This window comes from Garra rufa, chromosome 14 (assembly GCF_049309525.1).
Source record: "Garra rufa chromosome 14, GarRuf1.0, whole genome shotgun sequence".
Lineage (NCBI taxonomy): Eukaryota > Metazoa > Chordata > Actinopteri > Cypriniformes > Cyprinidae > Garra > Garra rufa.
Window position 1 is genome coordinate 41,466,476 of NC_133374.1, and position 24,467 is coordinate 41,490,942.

Consider the following 24,467-nt stretch of genomic DNA (forward strand, 5'->3'; position numbering starts at 1 on the left):
TGAGGGCCGAGGTACTTGTTATGTTCCCTCTCGCGCTGGGTGCTCCCCAGGCAGTTTTCCAGGCGGAGTTCTTCTGGTCCCTCTTTTGCTGGTGTCCCCAGACAGAGCGACCACTTTCCTCGCGAGCCCGAGGGCCGAGGTATATGCCACTTCCCTCTCGCTCCGGCACTATTCCCGGACGGAGGTGTAATACTTCTCCTGTCCTGGCAGTTTCCCAGGCGGAGAACCGTCAGTGCTCCTGCAGGTAAGTATCAACGAGCACTGCCCTCTGATTCCGGGCTGGTCCCCCGGACAGAGGTGTACTGCCTCTCTTGCCCTGGTAACCCCAGGCAGAGAGCTTTTCCTGGCTTGATCCACCAGAAGCAGCGCTTCCCCTTTTTTCTTCCCAGACAAACACCACTGGGTAGGAATTTGGAATTCTGGAGACGTGGGCATATCGTTCCCCAGAGCGTTGATGACGCAGTGTAGAGTTCCCGAAAGGGAACGTCTCAGGTTACGTATGTAACCCTGGTTCCCTGAGGGAACGAGACACTGCGTCATGGGCCATAATTCCCGCATTCCTACCGCGCATCGCTTCATTCCTGGAAGCTGAAGCCGATTTGAAACGCACATGCTTATATACTTCCTGGTCGTATGACGTCATCACGTTGGTGACGTCACTCCCGTCATCCTATTGGTTGCAGACTGATTCAGAGCCGGGTTCGCCAATGGCATTCCCCAGAGCGTTGATGACGCAGTGTCTCGTTCCCTCAGGGAACCAGGGTTACATACGTAACCTGAGACGTTTTTTAAGCTGCCCTAACATTTTAAGATAAATCAACTTAAAAGTACAAGTAAGTTTAACTAATTTTATTGTCGTGAGTTGAAATAACTTGTAGTTTTAAGTTGATTTAACTTAAGTTCAGCAGCTGCCTTAAAATTTTAAGTTTTTAAGTTGAAACTGGTGAAATCTTTTTAGTGCATGCTACTTAAGACTGGTTTTGTGGTCCAGGGTCACAAATAGTTCTCACAACATAAATCTGAACATCATCCATTAGATAAAGTGAGACGACTAATTAATGAATAAAGAAGAAGAAACACTGTGCATAAAACGACCCAATTAAAGATGCGCACTGTGTACTTAGAAAAGCTCCCTAAAGAGCCTCAAGTCTCTGAGAGAACATCATACACACAACAACAGTACAAACACTTTCCTTTAACCATAAATATATTCCTGTAAGTATTTGATATATGCAACTGGAAGTATTTGGATCACACTTAAAAATCTAACAAATGTTACTGCATTAAAACAAAAGATCAAACCATGTTGCATTAAACACTTTCTTTGAGATATTTTCTGTCTAATGTGTAAAGCAGATGTAATACAAAACAGTAAAAGAGAGGATGTCAGTGAAGGGGTCGGCGAGTGCAGTGCTCACTCAATTTAATTAAACAGTCTGAGGGCCAAATCTGGGTCAGGTGTCAAAATAATGCATGTATTGCACAGATTACATAATCATATTATTTTAGGCAGTCGATCCTGCCTAAGTAATGTTCAAAACTAAATGGATTTATTTCTTATAACTAAAAGGATTGTATATAATAATAATAATAATAATAATAATAATAATAATACTTTGTTTTTGTTAATTAAAATAAAACTGAAATAAAAAAAAACATAAGATAAAAGCTTAAATGAAAAGGGTTGCCTTGTCAACTAACTCAAAAAAAGTTAAATACTAAAACTGCTAAAAAAAATAAAACATAAAAAATAAACTGTAAACATGACAAGCATTTTAAAAAATTCACTTTAACTAATAAAATTAAGTATGCAGTTTTGGTTAAAAAATGCCTAAAAATAATATAATAAAATAAAATAATTACAATGCTCTACCACAACACTTGATGCGTTGGCAAAATAAGTGCCAGATGTGTGTGACAGTACATTTTCCATATATTTGTATTTGTTCATCATACACTTTGATCAAAGATAGGCCTACTTAAAAAATAATATGCAGAATCGGGTGTGTATATAATTCAGATACAAAGTGTGAATGTTGGCTTTACAAAGCCTTGTTGTAAAGTTTAAAAAGCTTTAAAGTTTGAGGATTATATAAGCTTTACTTACAAATGTCAAAGAAAATCTGAGGGTATTTGGAGGATTTTTTGAACATCCACTACATAAAAAACTAAGTCAGGTTAGTTAGAAAAGATGAAGGAATAATTGATAATTTGACAATTTGATTGTCTACTACAATTAAATAAATAAATTGATCAATTTTAATACATTTTTAGTGAATTAAGCTTGAGTTACAGTACAATTCTTGTGTGAGTTTATGGATTCAGGCAAAGTAGCAGCATTTTTCCTTTCTCAAGCCAGCATTAATCAAAAAATCACATCAATTCATACTTAATGAAGCATGTTCTCTACACTCCAGTTTCTTGTCAGCTATGTCTAATGTTGTTTTCTGGCTTATTTGGCATCTCTCTCTGTCTGCTCACCTGTAGTTTCCTTCCTGAATCTCTCTCTCCTCCTCTCTGCATTGGCTGACTGTTGCTGCTCCAGTTCTCCTCAGCCCAAAGATGGTGACATTATATCTAAAACTTTATCCAAAAGATTTCAAGCAGCTCTTTCCAAGACTCCAGAGCAGTTGCAGAAATAAAATTCTCTGTCAGAAAGGAGGAATAGAATGCAAGTGAAGAGGAAAAGGAGGGGTAGAGTCTGCTCATGTTTACTGTTAAGGAGGAGTTTCTCTTAACTTCAGCTACACACACATTTGCAAATATGGACACACAGACACACACTGAAACCAAACACTAATAAATGAGTGAAATACACTATCAGTGTGTCAGTCTTATCAGGTGAAGAGATCTGCTTTAGTTGTCAGCTTTAGTTTTACTTCTTGTTTGTAGTGTTAAGTTATTTCTGGCTGTTGATTTCTGGCATTATTTGGTGTAATTATATGGAAAAATAATGCATTAAAATAATGTCGTCCTACACTGATGTGGTTGCTGACAAACATATGATGCAGATCGATGACTAACCCTAACCCTAATCCTAAAATAGTGATACATTTTTATTGTGACTACATTGATGTAGAAGTTTTCACTATGAAGCTGGGGGCATTTTACGCCACAGACTATGTTTAAAAAAAACCATTCTGAAAAATATAATTATATATATTTTTTTAAATAACACATACTCCCTATCTAACAGGCCCTGTTCTCATATCACATATAACTGTGATGTTCTACTAAACAACTTTAAAACACTTTATTCTTACTGCTGAAAATGAGATAAATTACTGTGAAATCCGTTTTTTTCTCCGGAACATCAGCAGTGCACTGTAAAATCCAACAGTTTACCTTACTTGGATATAATTAGTTATCTTTACTTAGGTGTTATATTTACTAGGTATTATTAGGTAACAGCTAATTTCAAGGCAAATAAAACAAGTTATTTACTGTTTTGATTGACACTTACTTGAAATATTCAAGTAACCACAAAAGAACCAACAACATTAATAAACAAGTGAGAGGTAACAGTTCACTAATATGTTGCTAATGTGCAACATAACAGCAGAAGAAGAAAATAAAAAGGAGTTTTTGAGTCGGGGCAATTCTAGACTTTTTACTAATTTCCTCCACTTTGGAAGTCATGTTTTTCTAGTTGCATTCAGTAATTTCCCAAAGTCGTTTTAAATGTTTAATTGTCAATACAACTGAAAAATGTGAGAGAACATCACATTCGCTGACTTTATACATTTATGTTAATTTTACTCTAATATTTTTAGTTTTTTTTCTCACCATTATAGTGGTTAGTGATCCCTTTGGTTGTGCACTTGGAACTTCATGAAAATTTTTCATTCTCTTTCTACTGATGTCGATGACTTAAAAAAAAAATGATCTAACTTTTAATTAAATCATTAAATAGTGTACTTTTCAGGTTGATTAATGATCGTTTATGATTTTATTGCTTTTCATAAACACCTTGAGAAGCTGATATAATCCTTTAATATTTGTGGAAATACCTCGGAATCAACCACACTTGAGTCACACACAGATTTCAACATTCAGCACACTAAACACAACAATGGTAATAATTCTTTTTTCTTTTTTTATTGTAACAATAACCATTTTATTCGCTCTTTTTGTTGTGCTACTACTAACACAAGACAGCAAATAAAATCAGCAAATAAAAACAACAACATTAAAACAAAGCAACTGCATTATTTAATCATGCCCCAATGCATTCTGGAAGTCAGTAATTCTGAGTTGCATAGTTACCCTCAATGTTTCTCAGATCACAGATTCAATTCAGTTAACACAACTTAAATAGCTTAAGTAAATTGAACTCAAAATAAGTAAGACTTTTAATATATTCGTAGATTAAATTACATTTAATACAGTTAAGGTAAGATTACTTAATTGAATTAGGGCAACGGGTTTGCACAATTTAATTAAGTAAACGTAACAAATTACTTTTTACAGTGCAGGGTGCAATTGCCAGTTACGGTAGGGTAATTACTCTGAACATCAAATCCTTTGTTTTTCCACCAAATGTGTTCTAACTAGTTGGTTGAATAAAAAAAAATGGAGTTTACATTTTAAAATTGCCTCAGATTAGCTTCAGGTAGCTATTTAGCTAGCCAGTTAGCATCAGCTAATTTTTAAAATAGGTTTATTATAAGTTTGTAATTTATAATTATTATAATTATAGTTATATATATATATATATATATTTTTTTTTTAAGCTAAATCTGACAAAATACAATCATACACAAACAAAAAGTTCCAAACAAAGCCATAGCAGAACTGTTGGCTTTTTTTCGAGCAACACAGCGTTTCATTACTGAATGACTTCATGAAACAAGTGAGCCATGATTCAGTGACTTATTCCTAAAGTCTCTTGCTGCATTTCTGAACAAATCAGCTGTTTATACAAATCGGTTGAATGAATGACTGAATGACTCACTAATAACGACAGTGATTTTGTCTCCACCTATTGGTGCGTTTAGATAATATTATTATTCATGAAGTGTTGAATTAAAATATTTCTGTTTCATATGAAGTTTTTCACGTTTTAATTATTCATAATTAAATTATTATTAAGTAAATTGCATTAAATATATGTGGAGCTAAAATCATCAAGGAAGTTTTCATGAGAGACCTGTGTATGATTGTATTTTGTCATGTGTGGCATGAGGTCTGGACAACACTAAGGGCACCATAAAGAAGCACTGATAAATACAAATAAATAATGCATTGTTAGTTATCAATAAATTCTACTTTCTCATTGTAATGTTGAGATCCTTACAATCCAGTTTTGATTTTGCTAAGATTGCTAATATTTTTTTCTGAAGAAAGATTGACATGTATAGTGATAAAAGCCAAAATATTAAATGTCATAGACAAATATTTACTGAGTAATCCACTGTTTTGTAGAGGGAGGTCAAACTAACTATTTTCAACTAAGATTCAGAGTCAAGGTACTGGGGGGTAAAAATGACTTCAGAAAGATGACAGCATCATTATCTATTTTTTCACTCAGAGATTAGTAGTCCTATTAGAAAAATCTGTTTACTTCAGCAATCTTTGTTGCATTATGTGCCTATGGTGATCATTCAAAAATGGGAAACGGCATTTTTCAGGTTTTTTTCTCCAAAGTTTGCATGCCCGTAACTCAAAAAAATTAAATATATCTTAATGCCCTTTAAGATATTGAGCCCCAACACACTTTCCTTTTGGCATCCTTATTTGCAATGCTCTATGAGATTCGATTCCAGAGATATTGAAATTTCAGAATAGCTCCAGGAGTAAATTGTTCAAATGTACAAATTTTTAGTAGACAAAAACCAAATGTGGGTCAGTTTGAAAAAAATGTAATAATTCTTTTCTTTTAAAGAGGAATGTCTGACAAATCATTTTGAAACTAGAGATGTATCTCATTTCTTTCTGTCAAGACAACTGCATTGAACATGTCTGAGTGCCATAAATATTCTTTTTCCAAAATGCCTGTGCCTATAACTTAACAAGACACATCTCTAGTTTTAATATTATTTGTTCTTCAGACGTTCCTCTTTGAAAGAAAATAAGTACATTTTTTTCAAACTGACCCACATTTAGTTTTTGACCACTGAAAATGTGTACATTTTAACAATTTCTGGAACCGAATAAGGATGTCAAAAGGAAAGTTTATTAAGACCCAATATCTAAAAGGGCATGAAGATACCTTTAATACTTCTTGAGTTACAGGCATTCAAACTTTGAAAAATGCTGAAAAATGCTGTTTCCCAATTTTTGAATGGTCACCATTGGCACATAATGCAACAAAGATTGCTAAAGTCAACTGATTTTACTAATAGAACTACCAATCTCAGTGTAAAAATAACATAATGATGCTGCCATCTTTCTAAAGTCATTTTTACCTCCATGTAACTTGACTTTGAATCTCAGCAAAAATTAATTTTGTTCTCCCTCAGTAAATATTTATCAATGACTTAACATTTTGGCTTTCATCGCTATACATCTTTCTAGACTATCTTTCCTCAGAAAAAAATATTAGCAAAAACAAAAATTGGGGCTGGGGAAGTTTTTGAAATTTGATTGATTTAACACGAAATTACCTTTAATATTTTTTGCATGTTAACTATAACATGCTTCGTTGCCTCTAACTTTCAATAAAAGGCCTCTTAAAATAACCAGCCTACCATACTAAAGCTACAAAAGCTAAAACTTAAACATGTTTGTACAATATTTACCCCTATGAGTACATTGTAACTTTTGAAAGGGTACCGCACCAGGGCAGTTATGTGCACGTTTGTCTGTATTACCGCCATCAATTACACCAAATTGACTTCAGCAGTAACAAAGTGAATATTTTGAAAATAAACCACATGAAAATGTCTTGTTTTTTATAATATATATCCTTTATTTTTGATGTTCATTGACAGTTCTCTAGGTGGAATGTTGCACTACACACTGGGCAGAGCATTTTCCCGTCAACTAATATTTCAGGGAATGTTGTCTCATTAAAAAGAAAAAAACAAAGAAATGAAAACACAATTTTAAGACAGTTTAACCTCTCAAACATCAATGTCAGCAGTACAAAAGAGAGATGACAACAAACTACAGTCGATTAAATGGTGAACGTACACTCTATAAATTAAATAAGGCAACATCTTGATAAAGACAATGGACAGTTTCAGTATGTAACGGTGAAAAGGTGGATAGTATCACCCTGTACCGTCCCATAATAATGAAGGGAATGTGGTGTGTGGCACATTTAATGACATTCTGGTGATTCACGTCTACCGTTTCTTTAAACTGATCTTCTTTAAAACACTGAAAGTGAAGTGTGAATGTCAGAATATGATAGATACCTCCATTCCACTCAAGCCAAAGCTCAATAAATGGCTTTCATCCAGCAAAAACATTTCGATAATCAGTCCAAAACCTCTTTCAGGGCTCAAAAGGGAATTCTGGATTGGCAATTTACTATTTGAGACTGAAGTCGCAAATAAAGCAAGTACTGTATATAACACACTTACATGGTATTTTACTGGCTATTTAAAGGCTTTTCAAGTTTACATTGTTTCTTTTAACTTGAAATATGTTTAAGTCTATATATGTACATCTTATTCTGTAAGTCTACAGTTAATAATTAAGGCCAAAACCAAATGCCTTTCCATGGCAAATCTTCAGACAGGCATCTGCCCCACAATCCTCACGGAGCCCATCAAACATAACGCCCCTGAAAAATATTCATGGTGTTTGATAAATATACAAAGCAGAAGCCGCGAGGCATTCAGTCAGATGTATTCAAGCAAACAAATCATTAAACAAACTCGACACGTAGTAAAACTTGTGTTGATGGACAACATGAAGAAAAACTGACTAAGCAGTTAAAGCAATAATTCACCCAAAAATGAAAATTTGCCAGACCTATGCACAATTATTTACACCACAGAATTGAAATATAAAAAAGGTAATTGTGACTATATCTACCAAGATATAGAGATATAAACTCACAATTGTGAGATAAAAATGTGAAAAAAGTATGTTTTTCATATTTCCATTTTGTTGCAGAAATAACCTTTCATAAAAACTGTATGACTTTTCAGTCAAACAAAACCAACAACAAAAAATGGTTATGCTGATATTTCCATTCAACTACAGCATTCAGTGAAGCACATAAAATGTTCATTTTTGGGTTAACTATTGCTTGAAAACCTTTACCAAATGTGCGCATCACAATATGTACAGTGATTGTTAACAGAATTTTTGGATGTAACATTCAGTTAACCTCAATCTTAGCTAATTAGCGCTTTCAGTTTCTAGCTACACAGAAAATAGAGTTGAAATGTGCATGTTTATATGCCAGCTGTGGGAATATGATGGCAAGCACACGTACAGCTTCGGCTTTTAAAATGGTGCAATTCAACTCTGGTTTAAAATGAACAAAAACCAACAAGCAGCATTCAAAATACATCAAACGACAAAACTGGCCTGCTTTAGGGAGAGAATAAAAGCTGGCCTATCAGACACTCCAACGGCACAAACAAAACAAACATTCAGATTAAAATGTACTTGCAAGTAAGTTTACAGCAACTGAAAATGCTGGAGATGGAAGCGCACACGGCAGCAATCCATCCTGCAACGGCCGATTTAAATGCTCTATCATACAATGACGTCTGACGCAACTCCCTGAAACACACCAGGCATGCTGGGAAGATTTGCAGACGAGAAACGCTTTTGGGTGAATCTCAAGAAACAATATGAATGTCATATTTCAGTCCAACATTAGAAATTTAAGCCTATTTTTATGATTTATCAAACATTTCCCTGTCTAAAAGTCTCTTTTGCTCACTAAGGCTGCATTCAATTGATCAAAAATACGGGAAAAACTGTAAAATTGTGAGATATTATTACAACTTAAAATAACTGATTTATATTGTACTATATTGTAAATGTAATTTATACCTGTGATCAAAGTTGAATTTTCAGCAGATGATCCTTCAGAAATCATTTTAATATGCTTATTTGCCGCTCAAGAAACATTTCTATTATCAATGTTGAAAACAGTTGATCAAAAATACTGTAAAATCTAAAAAATATATAAAATATTATTGCAATTTTAAATAATTGATTGATATTGTACTTTATTGTAAAATGTAATTTATACCTATGATCAAAGTTGAATTTTCAGCACATGATTCTTTAGAAATCGTTCTGATATGCTGATTTGCTGCTCAAGAAACATTTGTGTTATTGATGTTCAAAACAGTTGATCAAAATATGGTAAAATCTGTAAAATTGTGAAATATTATTACACCTTAAAACAGCACGTGATCCTTTAGAAATCATTCTGATTTGCTGCTATATTCTATTATCAATGTGGAAAACTGTTGATCAAAAATACGGTAAAAACTGTAATATTGTATAATATTATTACAACTTAAAATAACTGATTTATATTGTACTATATTGTAAAATGTAATTTATACCTGTGTATCAAAGTTGTATTATGAGTACATGATCCTTCCTTATATTATCAATGTTGAAAACAGTTCATTTTATGGCAACTGTGAAATATAATATATATTTCATTTTCATTATTGTCTTATATTTTTGTGGTATTTGTTGCACAACCTCTAATGCTGATTTAAAAAAAAAAAAGTATTACATTGTTTGTTTTGTAATCTGTTATTTACACAGTATAATCTAATGAAACGTAATGAATTTGGGGGAATATAATTCTTAATAGTTCCAAAAATAGACATCTTTATGCAAATAATAATAATAATAATAATAATAATCTATTTATTTCGGACTAAAATATGACCTGAACATTGGTGAGATTCACCCTTTTAGTGGTTTTGAGAATGTAACATGACAGCACTTCATCAGAACTGACAAAGTTAAGACGGAAATACATCCTTCACACAAAAGTCGGCAATCACAGTGGAATTACACTGGAATGGATTTACTGAAGGCGAAGCAGTGCGAATTTCCATGTTCATTTACACAAGGAACAAACCTAAAATTGTTCTTTGGCAAAAAGCAGTTTAAAATGAACATTTCATTTCAACTTTGTCACGTTCAAATCATAATACACAGGTCGGATGAACAAACAGTGGCTCTCCCTGTCGTTTAATAGCGTTTCTATGAAATCGCAATTGGGAAATAGGCTTTCATCCTTGAAAGCTCTTCCTTCCTTTGGGGGGTCACAGATGTAGTTCAGCACTTCCTGTGAGGTCACCGCGAGGACGTGAAGCTTCCTGTGAAGTCATCACAGATGGAGCCAAACATTTCCTGTGAGGGCACGGAGAGGCGATCCCAGCGGCATCAAAGTGCTCACATCTTCCGGATCAGAAGACGACGAATCGGGCTTGTCGTAAATCAAGGTGTGAAGCACACAAACACACATACAAGCGTTGGACAGGGCCTCTTAATGTCCCCCTGAGTTCAGCGAACAAATAAATAAAGCGAGTCTGATGTGGAGGCGGAGGAGAATTTGATATGGGTCGATCCGAACACTGGAGAACATCAACGTTCGCTTCATCCTCCTGCTTTCAGCCCAACTCCTCAAAAAACTCTGAGCACATAAATAAAAACCAGTGCTTGAGAAAGAGCCAAAACTGTCTGTGGAGCATTTTTTGGCTGGGCCGGGCTGGTCTGTGCAAGCGGGCTGGTGTGTTGCGGGTGACGGTCCTACCACACCTCGCAGCGGTGGCCTGAGTTCATGGGTGAGCCCAACGGACACTGGAAGTGCTCTGCGAAGTCAGGCGAGTTGGACAGAGTGCCGATTACACGATATTTGGGTGGGCTGTGAGGGTCCGTCATCAGGCCCTCGTGAGCGCTTTCTGGCGTCCGGACTGAACACCACACCTAAGAAGAGAAATGAAACCACATGTTCACAATCACATTGTTTTTATTATTGCTCTATGGTAGAGGAGGCCGTGCCATATTGTAAACATTGCTAAAGCTGTAGTATATTGAAAATAGCTTATACCAAGTGCCTTTTTTGCTTTTTAAAATTAAAATATTGGTAAGACGTTAATTTTTGGGACGCAACATTCAGCAGTTAACCTCAATCTTAGATAATTAGTGTTCTCAGCTTCTAGCTATGCAGTTGAAATGTGGATGTTTATATGCCAGCTGTGGAAATAAGATGCCAAACACGTGGCGCAATTTAACTCTGGTTTAAAATAAACAAAAAACAAAAAAAGGTGAAGTCAGCAGCATTTAAAATACATCAAACAACAAAACCGGCCTGGTTTAAGGAAGCATAAGCCAGATTCAGAAAGAAAACTGGCCTATCAGACACTCCAACAGCACAAACATTCAGATTAAAATGTACTTGCAAGGTCAATTTACAGTAAAATAAATAAATAAATAAAAATTCTAGGTCCCACTTTACATTGGGTGGCCTTAACTACTATATACTTACATTTAAATCAATCATTTGGTACAATGTACTTACTGTGTACATTCATGTTTTACATTGTACTTATATATTTTTAAAAACCTATATGTAATTAATTTATGTAATTACCACTGTTGACCCATCCCTTACACCCTAACCCACCCTTAAACCTACCCATACCACCAAACCTGTCCCTAACCTTACCCATATCCCACCTTAATACAATGCAATGCAATATGACCACATTAAGTACATTGTACTTATCTTTTGATGTCAGTACATAGTAGTTAAGGCCACCTAATATAAAGTTTGACCGAATTCTATTTAATATTAATTCATTTTTAATTTCTTAATTTAATAAAAAATTATACTAATGCATTATAAGTTATAATATATAACACCACACATAACATATATAAATATATATTTCTCAATAAATATCCCTAAGATTAACCAAGAAGACAATTATTATTTAATATTAAGTAATAAAAATCAATACTATATATATATATATATATATATATATATATATATATATATATATATATATATATATATATATATATATATAAACATTTAATTTAGAATGTATATTTTCTATTATAATTTCTATTCTATCTGCTTGTTTTCCGTTTATTTATTTAAAAAATAAAGACTTGCTACGTGTACTGCATTATATATTGTTGCTCTTTTGTTGGTTTGAGTGCTTATATTGACCTTATTTGTAAATCATTTTGGATAAAAGCATCTGCTAAATGACTAAATGTATATGTAAATAATTTAAATCTATTAACATGAGCCACAATTAAAAAAAAAAATTCTTAGTTCATAATACCTAAAATGTTGATGTGTGTTAATATATAGAAGCATATTATTTTATTAAGCAAATTCGCTACTCATTCTGTCATCACATCATACAGTGCCTGACATGTAAACTAATGTTAACATTTGGTCTCTATTTGTGCAGCAAATCATCTAATTTGCAGTTGTGTGAACAGGTGTTTCGCGTTATACTTGTAACTGTTTTGACAAACTTCTTTCTCTTTAATTATGTGTCATTTCATACCTGTGCAAAACCTACGAAGAAGAGCTGGTCGTTTGTCAGATTGACAGCTGGGAGTCTCTTCTCTTCACCATTCTTCTGCACCCATGAGCGATACGCCTGCAAAACAAGCAGATCTCCAAATCACTCACTATTAAACTAAACTGTAACATTTGCTTTGGCTTGGAAAAATAATATAAATGTCTAGTGATTTATATCCTTGACCACTAGAGGGAGCCTTGTGAACCACAGAATCTTCAAAGAATATCTAACAAGACATTTCCTACGGGATGCTTTTATAAAAATGTACCTTCCTTCTATAATGGCTTCAAATGACCATCCACTCTGAAGGTAGACATCCACTCTCAGGTCTATCATTTCAATTATTAAATGACTATGAATAAATAACTTGAGTGTGCATACAAACCTCTAAAAATACTGGGAATGTTGGAAAGAGTTTGTAAGGTTGGCATACAGGCCAGATTAGTACACGACTTGGGGCTTGTCTGCTTAATTCCAACAAATTTAGCCTGCACCTCTTGTTGTATAAGCACATTTGTTTCGTTTTTTAAGCAATAAAAATGTTAAAACTACAAAACTTGAAATGTAACCTACATGATAGGCAGCTTTGAGACCGCCATTGTCTGCTATGTTTTCTCCTAGCGTCTGTTTCCCGTTGATGTGCTCTCCGTTGATGGTGTACTGAGTGTACTGATCGATCATACACTCGGTGCGGTTCTTAAACGCATCCACAGAGGAGTTCTGCCACCACGGCCGAAGGTTTCCATCCTTGTCATACTCTCTGCCTGAGGGACAGAATTAAAGGGGTTATATAATAAAATATTGAATTTTCCTCAACCTGTCAAAATACTACAATCTACAAACTTTCAGAACTGAGAAAATAGAGATATTTAGAATGGTGTAAAAACAGGCATGGGGTTTGTTTTGTTAGTCATACAGCTTTGAGACAATTTGAAGATGAGTAAATGATAACAGAATTTTCATTTTTGGGTGAACACAATGCAGACTTTTTTTTAAAGAACATGTGAAACCACTTGTAAAAAAAGAAGAGCACTTAATTGTGTTGAATGTGCACTTGTTGTGTACTTCAAATCTTGAAAGTATAGCTGTACTTGCAGATAATATTATATTATTGAAATAAACGGTCAGACACTTTCAATGTCCATGGTTCTTAACACATTCCTATACAGAAATGTAATATATGACATTTGTTGCTGACGTATGATGTTATCTCTAGGTAGATGAATATATACGTTTATAACATATATAAAATCCCCATAGTAAAATTTGTATATGTACATGTGAAAATAATATCTTAATTTCATAATATACAGTTTAATTTTATAATATATATTTTATTTATATATGCACCTTAAATAGGCTACAGTACAAAAGTCTGTATCAAGGGTTAATATTGGGTTAAGATTGCTTGAAGACCAAACAATTTGGCGAGTCAGCCAGGAGAAGCTGAGACTCTTACAAGAGTTAAGATTGCTTGAAGAAAGACAAGCTAACATCACTGTTGAAGACCTGATACACTGCTATCTTCAATAAAAAAAGCTTACTTATTTTATGTATTAGAGAAATCTAGTACATTGGTGACCCATCCAATCCACTGCTCAGCTAAATACAGTAAAATCTCACAATTTGGCGAGCCAGCCAGGAGAGACTGACCAGGGAAGAAGCTAGGACTCTTACAAGGGTTAAGATTGCTTGAAGACCGACAAGCTAACATCGCTGTTGAAGACCTGCTACACTGGTACAGTCAATAAATTCTTCTCCCGACAAGAACTTTGGTTAAGCTTACTTATTTTATGTACTAGAGGATTCTAGTACATTGGCAAACCACCCAAACCACTGCTCAAATTCAAATTTAATGATCCCAGCAGGGAAGATGATCACATTCTTGCTTGGCATGTAGTAAACGTTTACCGTAGGTGGAGTCATTCTCCATCTACAGCAGTCACGGCTCAGCTAAATGCAGTAAAATCTCACAATTTGGCGAGCCAGCCAGGAGAGACTGACAAGGCGTGCTGCACCGCTACCGTCAGTTAATTATTCTCCCCACAAGAACCTTTAAAAAGCTTATTTTATATACACTCCTAAAAATACAGGTTCTTTATTGGCATCAATGTTTCTATGAAGAACCTTGAACATCCATGAAACCTTTTAAAAGCAGAAAAGGTTCTTTATAGTTTAAAAATATTCTTTCAGACTTTTTCCATATGTTCTGGGCTTGTCAAAAGTTGAGTGACTATTGGACACAAATATTTAAAATACTGAATGATGCCTTTAATTTAGAAATAAAACCTAGTGTTGAAATAGCTATTTTTGGTGTACCAGAACACAAAATATTATTGACAAACAAGGTAAAAAATGTTATCACCTTTGCTACTTTATTAGCAAGAAGAAGAATATTACTTGAGTGGAAATCAACAGTCCCACCTAAAGCTTCGATGTGGATGTGTGACCTGATTTTATATTTGAAATTAGAGAAAATTAAATATTTAATGAAGGGATCTGTCCAAAAATTTTATGAGACATGGCAACCAATGATTACATACTTTGAAAAAATGAAGACTCTTCCCTTTAACTGATTATTATAAAGAGATTTGTGTAAACCGGTTTAAATGTGATCTCCAATATTGTTTGGTTTCATATTTATGTAGAAGACCACTATAAATATGTCAGATTACTGATTTGTATTATCATGTAGGTATTTATTTATTTGAATTATTTTTATAATTGATATCGTTTAATTGTAAATGTATACAATACTCTAAAGTTTATTTTATTCATTTATTTATTTTTTAATCTTATTTTATTTCTTTATTTTTGCTGTTGTTGTTGGTTTTTATTATATTTTTATCTATTTTTGTTGTAATTTAATTTTAATTTAATAGTTTGTCAATTTATTTTGGCGGCAAGGGTTGTCATAGAGAAAAATTATAACCTTTATTGTACAAAGTGTTTTGTCAAAGCTTGGAAAAAAAATTACAAATAAATGTTATAAAAAATATTCTTTCGATTTTTTTTAAATGTTCTTCAAAATGTTTCTTTTTGGAACTGTTCACTGAAAGGTTCTTTGGAGAACCAAAAATGGTTCTTTTATGGCATCACTGCTTAAACACCCTTTTGGTACCTTTACTTTTCAGAGTGTATTAGAGAAACCCAATACATTCTTTCGATTTTTTTTAAATGTTCTTCAAAATGTTTCTTTTTGGAACTGTTCACTGAAAGGTTCTTTGGAGAACCAAAAATGATTCTTTTATGGCATCACTGCTTAAACACCCTTTTGGTACCTTTACTTTTCAGAGTGTATTAGAGAAATCCAATACATTGGCAAGCCACCAAAACCACAGCTCAGCAAAATCTAACAGAACATATATTCACTTTTAAAAAGTGTTCTTTGCAATTATGATAAGTTTTACTTACTAAAGTACAGTTGTAATAATCTTTTTTCATGCTTTTAGGAAGTACACTTATTTAGATGTGTTGACTTCCATACTAAAGCACATGTAAAGCACCTGCTTATCATTTTAACTGTAGTGTTATTCAATATTTTATTTAAAATTGCAACCGTATCATAACAAATGTGTACATAAAGGCATTTATATTTAACTACATGACAGACGTTTCAACAGAAACTAGAGAATAATTCTGTTTACCATAAATTCTTCTTCTATTTTAACTATATTTTAATGATAACAGAATTATAAAATTACACAAAAAAGCTAGTTAAAGGGGTAAACCACCCAAAAATGAAAATTCTGTTATCATTTACTCGCCCTCATGTTCACCCTCCAAAAAAGGTATTTTGAAGACTGTTGGGAACCAAACAGTTGCTGGTAGCCACTGACTTCCATAGTATTGTTTTTCCCTACTATGGAAGTCAATGGCTACCAGCAACTGTTTGGTTCCCAAAATTCTTCAAAATATCTTCTTTAATGTTCAATAGAAGAAAGAAACTTATACAGGTTTGGAACAACATGAGGGACAGAATATTCATTTTGGGGTGAACTAGAGAGAATGGAAAATAGTAATGAATCCTAAATGTTGACTTTTGTTGTTCAAATAAATCTTGACTAACAGTACTTTTGGGCATCATGTATGAAATTACAATGTTAAGAAAGTGCACTAACCTTGGTCGTCAAATGCATGTGTTAACTCATGTCCCATCACCACTCCAATGCCACCAAAGTTTAAAGCTCTGTAAAACACAACAAAACATCACAGTTATTTCAACCTCAGGATGAAAAACAAGTTTGTTATTGACACATGACCTATTTCAGCCATGTCTGCTCACTTGGGGTGATCCTGGGCATAGAATGGGGCCTGTAAGATGCCAGCAGGGAAGACGATCCCGTTCTTCGTTGGCATGTAGTATGCGTTCACCGTGGGTGGAGTCATACTCCATCTACAGCAACAGAAACAGCCATTAGCTTACAGAACGTTTCATAGGCTTTTCTCTTAACACACACTGTTACACTAACTGGTCTCTGTTGGGCGGCTTGCGCAGCTGGTCTGCCATCACTCGCGCTGAGAAGTTATAGAAGTTGATCATATTCTGGAAGAAGTTGTCTTCTGTAACCTCATACTACAAGACAAACACAGCACATTACCTGTAAGCTGGGAATTTTTTCATATCAATAAAGTAATTAAATTATTTAATGAAGCAGTTTATAATATAATATTATCGTCTTGGTATTATTATTATTATTTTTAGACTGTCCTCTGCTCACCCAGACTCCATTTATTTAATAATTTTTTTATTGCAGTTAAAACCAAAAAATTGTGAAATATTATTACAATTTAAAATAATTGTTTTTATGTGAATATATGTTAAAAAGTAATTTATTCCTGTGATTTACTGTCTCTGAACTTACTGTCCCCAAACTTTTGAATGGTAGTGTAAATATAGATAAATTAAATATTTTATTTAATCCAAATATTTATTTAAAGCATAGTACTTGTTATTTTCAATATTTGATTAACTTAAGCTTCTTTCAATCACAGTAAAAATAATTTACACCTTGAAAAAACGTTTTATGATTCTACAAATTGAAACAAAAACATTTGCTGACTCACCCCGTCATACACATCATCAAGCTCTTTGGAGTCCAGAATGAAGTCTGGAAATCCGATCATGTCATAAATGGCATCCGCCTAGAGGCAGAAAAGACACTTTATCCTGATTTTTTGGCAAGCAATGCAAAGTGTTTACAGTTAAGCTGTTTTCACAGTCTTTTATACCAGACAAATCCGCAAGTTTGGGTTATCCAGTCATGCAGGATTCTCATTCTCTCTCACCTTGTCCTTGGCAGCCTGTCGGGTCTGCTCATCCATCCAGTTCAAATCATCCAGCGCATCTTTGAAAGCTGTGCGAATTTCATTGATCATCCCCTCCGCCTGCGTTATGACAGAAAGATGGGGTTGAGAAGCGTGTAATGTACTCTGCTGCCACATGGTGGCAAACACACACCAGCAATGAGAGTCTGAATTAAACATGAGCACATAAACTCAGCAGTGCAAACTTCAGAACAGCATACATATACACTACTTTTTTTAGTCTGAACATGACTTATGGTTATTCGTGACTCACTATTTCTTTGCTCTGTTTGTCGAAAGTGGCTTTGACGAAAAGAGCACCCAGTGCAAAACCAAGAGTGTCATCTGTGTTCCCAATACACGTCTGCCAGCGTGGAGTGCAGGACTGAATACAAAACAGACATATTGACAAATTACATGCAGATTAACTTAATTGGCAACCAGAAACAAGCAGTCAGAAAAACAGAATGGGGGCCCTTATGTTAATTTAATACATGTTCCAACTGTACAATAAATCACTAATTGTTCTACAAGTATATGGATCACATACACAAACTGTATATTACATAAATATATAAATAAATAAATACAATCCAGAAACTCTCTTTAATGGAAAATACGGATGATTCTGAAATTTAGATTTTTTGATTAGGTCAAAATTTACTGTCCTTTATTAAAAAAAAGTGTGCCTAAATGTGTTTAATGTGCACTTGTAGTCTACTTGAAATCTGAAACGTTTTAAACTCTGTACTTGCAAATAATATAATATTAATAAATTAAAAGGTCACCTAAGTGTACTTAAAAAGAGACACTTTCATGACTATTTCTTAATGCACTTAAATGCACTTTTAAAAAAGTGCACTTTGTAATCATGTCAAATGAAAAGGTTTTAAAGTACCTTTTAATGTACACTTAAAGTACATATTAGTTGACTAAAATACTAAAGCACATGTAAAGTATTTGATTGTTACATACAAAGTTAATATATTGTAAATTGCAACAAATATATAATTAAAATATATTAAAATACAACACAAAAAAAAACATTAGGTTTTTTATTTATTACAATTTTATTTATTATTTATTGCATTTATTATTGCAATTTACATGCAATTAAGTGTCTGAAAACAGCCCATTCAGTGTATTTTTAACGTATATTCTTATAAAAGCATACTACAGTCAAGACCACTTCTTTTTCACAAGGGGGGTCACATCAAATCTGTATTATTTTCTTACTTATAAGCAAACTAGAACTTCAGCATGTGCAATGCAAGTGAATAGAGACTGGGACTTCTGAGCTGAAAAAGACCACAAATGTATTTATAAAAGTAGTCCATACAGCTCTGATGCTATATTTCAAGTCCCACGTGATTGCTTAGTGTCAGGAACTCATTAAAAAGTTTGACTCATTGAGTCTGAATATGCGTGAGTGCAAATGAGAATTGGAGAGATTTGAAAAATGGCAAGATTTTCTGTGAATAATGACTAAAAATTCAAAATCACGTTATATTGCATAAAAGGATAATGGACCTTTTTAGTATTGCAGGGAGCTTTTCAAAGCTTGACAATCCCTCATTACATGGAACAGGAACATTTTTGTGTTTCATGAGCCAGTCATTCAGGTTTGGAACAGCATTAAGGTGAATAAGTGGACCATTTCTTGAACACACACTCCAACAACACACACCTTCTTAGTGCCGTAGAGGCTCTCCAGCAGCTTATCCTGAGCGTTCTCAAAGCGCTGGTCGAGACTGGACGCTCCTTTCTGCACCAGATTCCAGATCATGTAATTATTCAAAAGACTGGAGAAGAAAGAGAGAGAATGCATCCACATATCTAAAAACGGGACCATTTCTGCATGTGTATTCATTTATTTATACAAGTAAAGAGAGAGATGGTGTTAAAGAAGCAGTGAGAAGGGATAAATGGATTAATATGCTTAGACAGGGAGACAGAAACAGAGACAGAGACAGCGAGAGAGACAGTGTTATTAGCACTGAATGTTCTGATACAGAATCTAAACAGACGCTCTCAGAGGGGACGTCCTCTTCCTGAACTCTGATTAGCTGTAACCATGGAGACAGCCGTACCTGTGGTCGGTCTTGTTGATGAGATCTGAAACTTGTTGCAGGTATTCTTTAGCGTAGACCACTACAGGCTCAGTGTCGTTCAGTTCCAGCGGTGAGAGGACAAAGTTCAGATAATCCAACCATTCAACCGCCGGAGCTAACACCTATGAATGAAACAAACGGCAAAACATCAGCAGAATATTTCCATCCTAATGCACTAATAAACTGTAAAATTATGTTAGGAACAATTTTGGGACGTTTCGGCTTTGTCACTAACACCCAAAAACAAACAAAAAAGTGAGAACTGCCCCTAACCACTGCTGCCACCTACTGCTGTGGATGAAGTATAACTGCATAAAACTAGATTAAAAAAAGGTTGTCAAGACAAACTTTAGTTTCGTTTAACGTTTTAGTTAAAAAGTGAAGTTTTAGAAATTGTAGAAATGTTATGGTTTTCAGTCCAAAGTAGTTTTAAAGCTTAAAGCTTGAATGTTTTGAAGGCAATAGTCTGTCAGATGGATAAATGGATAGACAGCATGTTTTAGCATGTTTTAACTAGCATGTAGCTAGCATGATTAACGAGTTACTAGCATGTTGCTAGCATGTTTGTAACATGATTAGCAAGACACTAGCATGTTTTTAGCATCATTAACATGTTGCTAGCATGTTTCTAGCATGATTAGCAAGACACTAGCATGTTTCTAGCCTAATTAACATGTTGTTAGCATGTTTCTCACATGATTAACATGTTGTTAGCATGTTTTCAGCCTAATTAGCATGTTGTTAGCATTTTTCTAACATGTTTCTAGCCTAATTAGCATGTTTCTAACATGATTATCAAGTTATTAGCATGTTACTAGCATGATTAGCATGCTTCTAGCATGTCTCTAACATGATTAGTCTGTTACTATCATGTAGCATTACTAGCATGATTAGCAAGTTATTAGCATGTTACTAGCATGATTAGCATGTTTCTAACATGATTAGTCTTTTACTATGATGTTAGCATTACAGGCATGATTAGCGAGTTACTAGCATGATTAACATGTTATCATGTTGTTAGCATGTTTCTAACATGATTAACATGTTAGCATGTGTCTAACCTAATTAGCATGTTTTAACATGCTTAGCAAGGCACTAGCATGTTTCTAGCATGATTAGCATGTTAGCATCACTAGCATGATTAGCAAGATACTAGCATGATTAACAAGTTACTAGCATGTTGTTAGCATGTTTCTAGCTTAATTAGCATGTTGTTGGCATGTTTCTAGCATGATTAATATGTTAGCATGTTTCTAACCTAATTAGCATGTTTTAACATGGTTAACAAGGCACTAGCATGTTTCTAGCATGATTAGCATGTCGTTAGCATTACTAGCATGATTAACCTGTTAGCATGTTTTTAGCCTAATTAGCATGTTGTTAGCATGTTTCTAACATGATTAACATGTTGTTAGCATGTTTTTAGCCTAATTAGCATGTTTTTAACATAATTAGTCTGTTATTATCATGTAGCATTACTAGCATGGTTAGCAAGTTATTAGCATGTTACTAGCATGATTAGCATGTTTCTAACATAATTAGTCTGTTACTATCATGTAGCATTACTAGCATGATTAGCAAGTTATTAGCATGTTACTAGCATGATTAGCATGTCTCTAACATGATTAGTCTGTTACTATCATGTAGCATTACTAGCATGATTAGCGAGTTACTAGCATGTTGCTAGCATGTTTGTAACATGCTTAACATGTCAATAGTGTGTTGCTAGCATGTTTTTAGCATCATTAACATGTTGCTAGCATGTTTCTATATTAACAAGGCACTAGCATGTTTCTAGCATGATTAGCAAGTTATTAGCATGTTACTAGCATGATTACCATGTTACTAGCATGTTTCTTCTGATTAGTCTGTTACTATCATGTAGCATTACTAGCATAATTAACAAGTTACTAGCATGATTAACATGTTGTTAGCATGTTGTTAGCATGCTTCTAACATAATTAACATGTCGTTAGCATGTTTCTAACATAACCCAGATAGCAAGAACGTTTGGGCCAAATGTGGCTGAAAGCTGTCACGTTTGGCCTAGGTATGGCATGGTTGAGCACATATGGGCCAAACTTGTACCATATATGTTTTGCCATGGCTTTAGAATTGGAGGGAATTTTCATTTGGGTGACTTTTTGTATTAAGGTATATGGCCCATATGACAGTACACAGACAAGAGCCATATTTGGCTAGGCTATGGCACATCCTGAAATATGTTAACTTATGGTTAACATTTGGCTTTTACTTGGAAAAACACACATAACCTGCTATAGTCATGTGTGGCTGGTTTGTGGCAGTCCAAATGTCAGCCCATTCATTCATTCTTCCTGTATTCCTATTGGTGGATTACTGAAAATTTGAAAATATATGTCCGTTATTTCCCGCTCTGCTCCTGAGTCTACAACAGCCTTTGCCTAGACACACTCTTATTCAGGTAAGTGCAGTTTTGGTGTTTTAAATGTTTTCTAGGGATGTAATGGTACGCTTATTCGTACAGAAAAAAATTGTGTGCTTAGGTATGTGTACCGAACAAACACAGTTTCGTTTTGACCACGATCATGTGCTGAATTCATATGCGTGAATAAAACGTCACTATACATACCTGCTGTCCTGAAATAATGATAAGATTTGGGTTTTGTTATTTTCGATAAGTCTCATCTTTAAAATTATGTCTATTATATCAGAAAATTTAAACGATAAATGCCTTTTTGACGCGCTTTGATGTTACGTGACAGACCGCTGATGTTACAAGCGGAGAGCGCATGAATGCGACCATCCTTTCTCCTTTGTACTACGTGATTTAAAAACTAACAAATCTTTCATCTCACATAATCTCAATTAGTTTGAATACCGTCGAAAAATGCTAATAAAACAGGATTACCTTTACCACCAGCGAGCACTCATGTCATGGCTTGTTTTAATATTCAAATAATATCTAATACTAATTATGATATGCTAATAATCTTTTTTCTCTCCTTTTTCCTGACAGATTGTGAAAGAAAGGCTGGTGAGACTTACTAAAAGTATCCATTTTTGTACATTTATTTACTCATTTGACATTTACACCACATTTTATGTTCTGTATTGTACTTCTGTTATTAAAATTGTATTATATTAAAAATGTCTGTGAATCAATTTTGTGTTTAATACGTGTTTAAGATTTACTGTGTATTTTAAATAAATAATAGGTGTGGCATAAATATGGTTAAATTATGGCTTTTGATCTATCAGCCACATGTGGTCCACATAGGGGCCATTGCCCTTTACAGAACTCAGCCATATAAGAATACCACATAAGATCCATATAACAGCCACATCTGTTTTCATGATTTGGCTCATTTTAGGTTGGGTTATGGCACTGTTTTGGTTCGGTTCTGGGTAAAAAGATGTGGACCAGTTTTGGGCCGGAGAACCTAAACTTATCTGGGCCACACTTTAGCTGTTGGTATGGGCCAGATCCGGCCCAGAGGAAATTTGCTGACTGGGAATTAACATGTTGTTACATGTTTCTAACATAATTAACATGTTGTTACCATGTTTCTAGCCTAAATATCATGTTTCTAACATGACTAGCAAGTTATTAGCATAATTAACATGTTGTTAGCATGCTTTTAACATAATTAACATGTTGTTAGCATGCTTCTAACATAATTAACATGTTGTTACCATGTTTCTAGCCTAATTATCATGTTTCTAACATGACTAGCAAGTTATTAGCATAATTAACATGTTGTTAGCATGTTTCTAACATAATTAACATGTTGTTACATGTTTCTAGCCTAATTATCATGTTTCTAACATGAGTAGCAAGTTATTAGCATGGAATGATACATAGATAGATAGATTGGAGTTTGTAGAGTTAAAGCTCTAGGATGAGTATCAGTCAGAAATGTTAGTTTCAGAAGAATAATAATAACTCTAAGTTCAAATAGCATTTCAGTAAGTTGGCTTTCTCAAGACTATATTTCTATCATGAGAGCTCTCTGAGGGTTTGTCATAGTAATGTACATGACAATGTTAATGTGTTTGGTCTTGGCAGAACAGTGCAGAGACTTGCTACTGCCAGTACATCCATAATATGCTGCTGTTAGCATATTTATAATATATAAATCACCCTGTAGCAGATCTATACAGGTGGAGCTGGGGAAGGTGGAGGGTTTCTGAAGCACGCAACAACTGCTTTACAGCAAGCACTAGCCAAACATTTTAAATGTTGAATAGTATTCATGAAGGGGTCATGCACTTCAGTAAATATATTTGTGGCCTACAAAAATATGGAGTGCTCCTTTTAATTCTGATCCATTTTCATTTTTCCATAACCTTGATTGTGAGAGCTCTGCCTGTCTCGATACTTTCCCGTAATGATTTCTCTTTCAGCCACGAAAAGGACACAGAATGCGTGATCGGATTCTCTCTCACACAAATGCTCAAATAATCAGCAGACTACAGCCAATAACCCGCATGTTTGCATTCCTGAATCCTGGATGCAGTTCTAGCCACTCTGCCCTTGGGTGTAATACAGCAAAGACCTCCATCGTAAACACACAGC

The 24,467-nt window shown here is 34.3% G+C and overlaps 1 protein-coding gene across 1 annotated transcript in view; it reads right to left on the minus strand.

Annotated features, from left to right (window-relative positions):
- Positions 1-6,886: 6,886 nt before the first annotated feature.
- The window catches only part of ece2b (endothelin converting enzyme 2b), a 92,357-nt gene continuing 74,776 nt past the window's right edge, over positions 6,887-24,467 (minus strand). Inside the window, exons 10-20 of the mRNA XM_073817497.1 lie at positions 19,889-20,031; positions 19,486-19,600; positions 18,073-18,183; positions 17,781-17,879; positions 17,559-17,636; positions 16,964-17,067; positions 16,777-16,887; positions 16,613-16,680; positions 13,065-13,255; positions 12,474-12,569; positions 6,887-10,869 (exon numbers count right to left, since the gene is read on the minus strand). Of these exons, the coding sequence (XP_073673598.1) occupies positions 10,693-10,869; positions 12,474-12,569; positions 13,065-13,255; positions 16,613-16,680; positions 16,777-16,887; positions 16,964-17,067; positions 17,559-17,636; positions 17,781-17,879; positions 18,073-18,183; positions 19,486-19,600; positions 19,889-20,031 (1,293 nt within the window). The 3' untranslated portion in view covers positions 6,887-10,692. The remainder of the gene's footprint in view (positions 10,870-12,473; positions 12,570-13,064; positions 13,256-16,612; positions 16,681-16,776; positions 16,888-16,963; positions 17,068-17,558; positions 17,637-17,780; positions 17,880-18,072; positions 18,184-19,485; positions 19,601-19,888; positions 20,032-24,467) is intronic.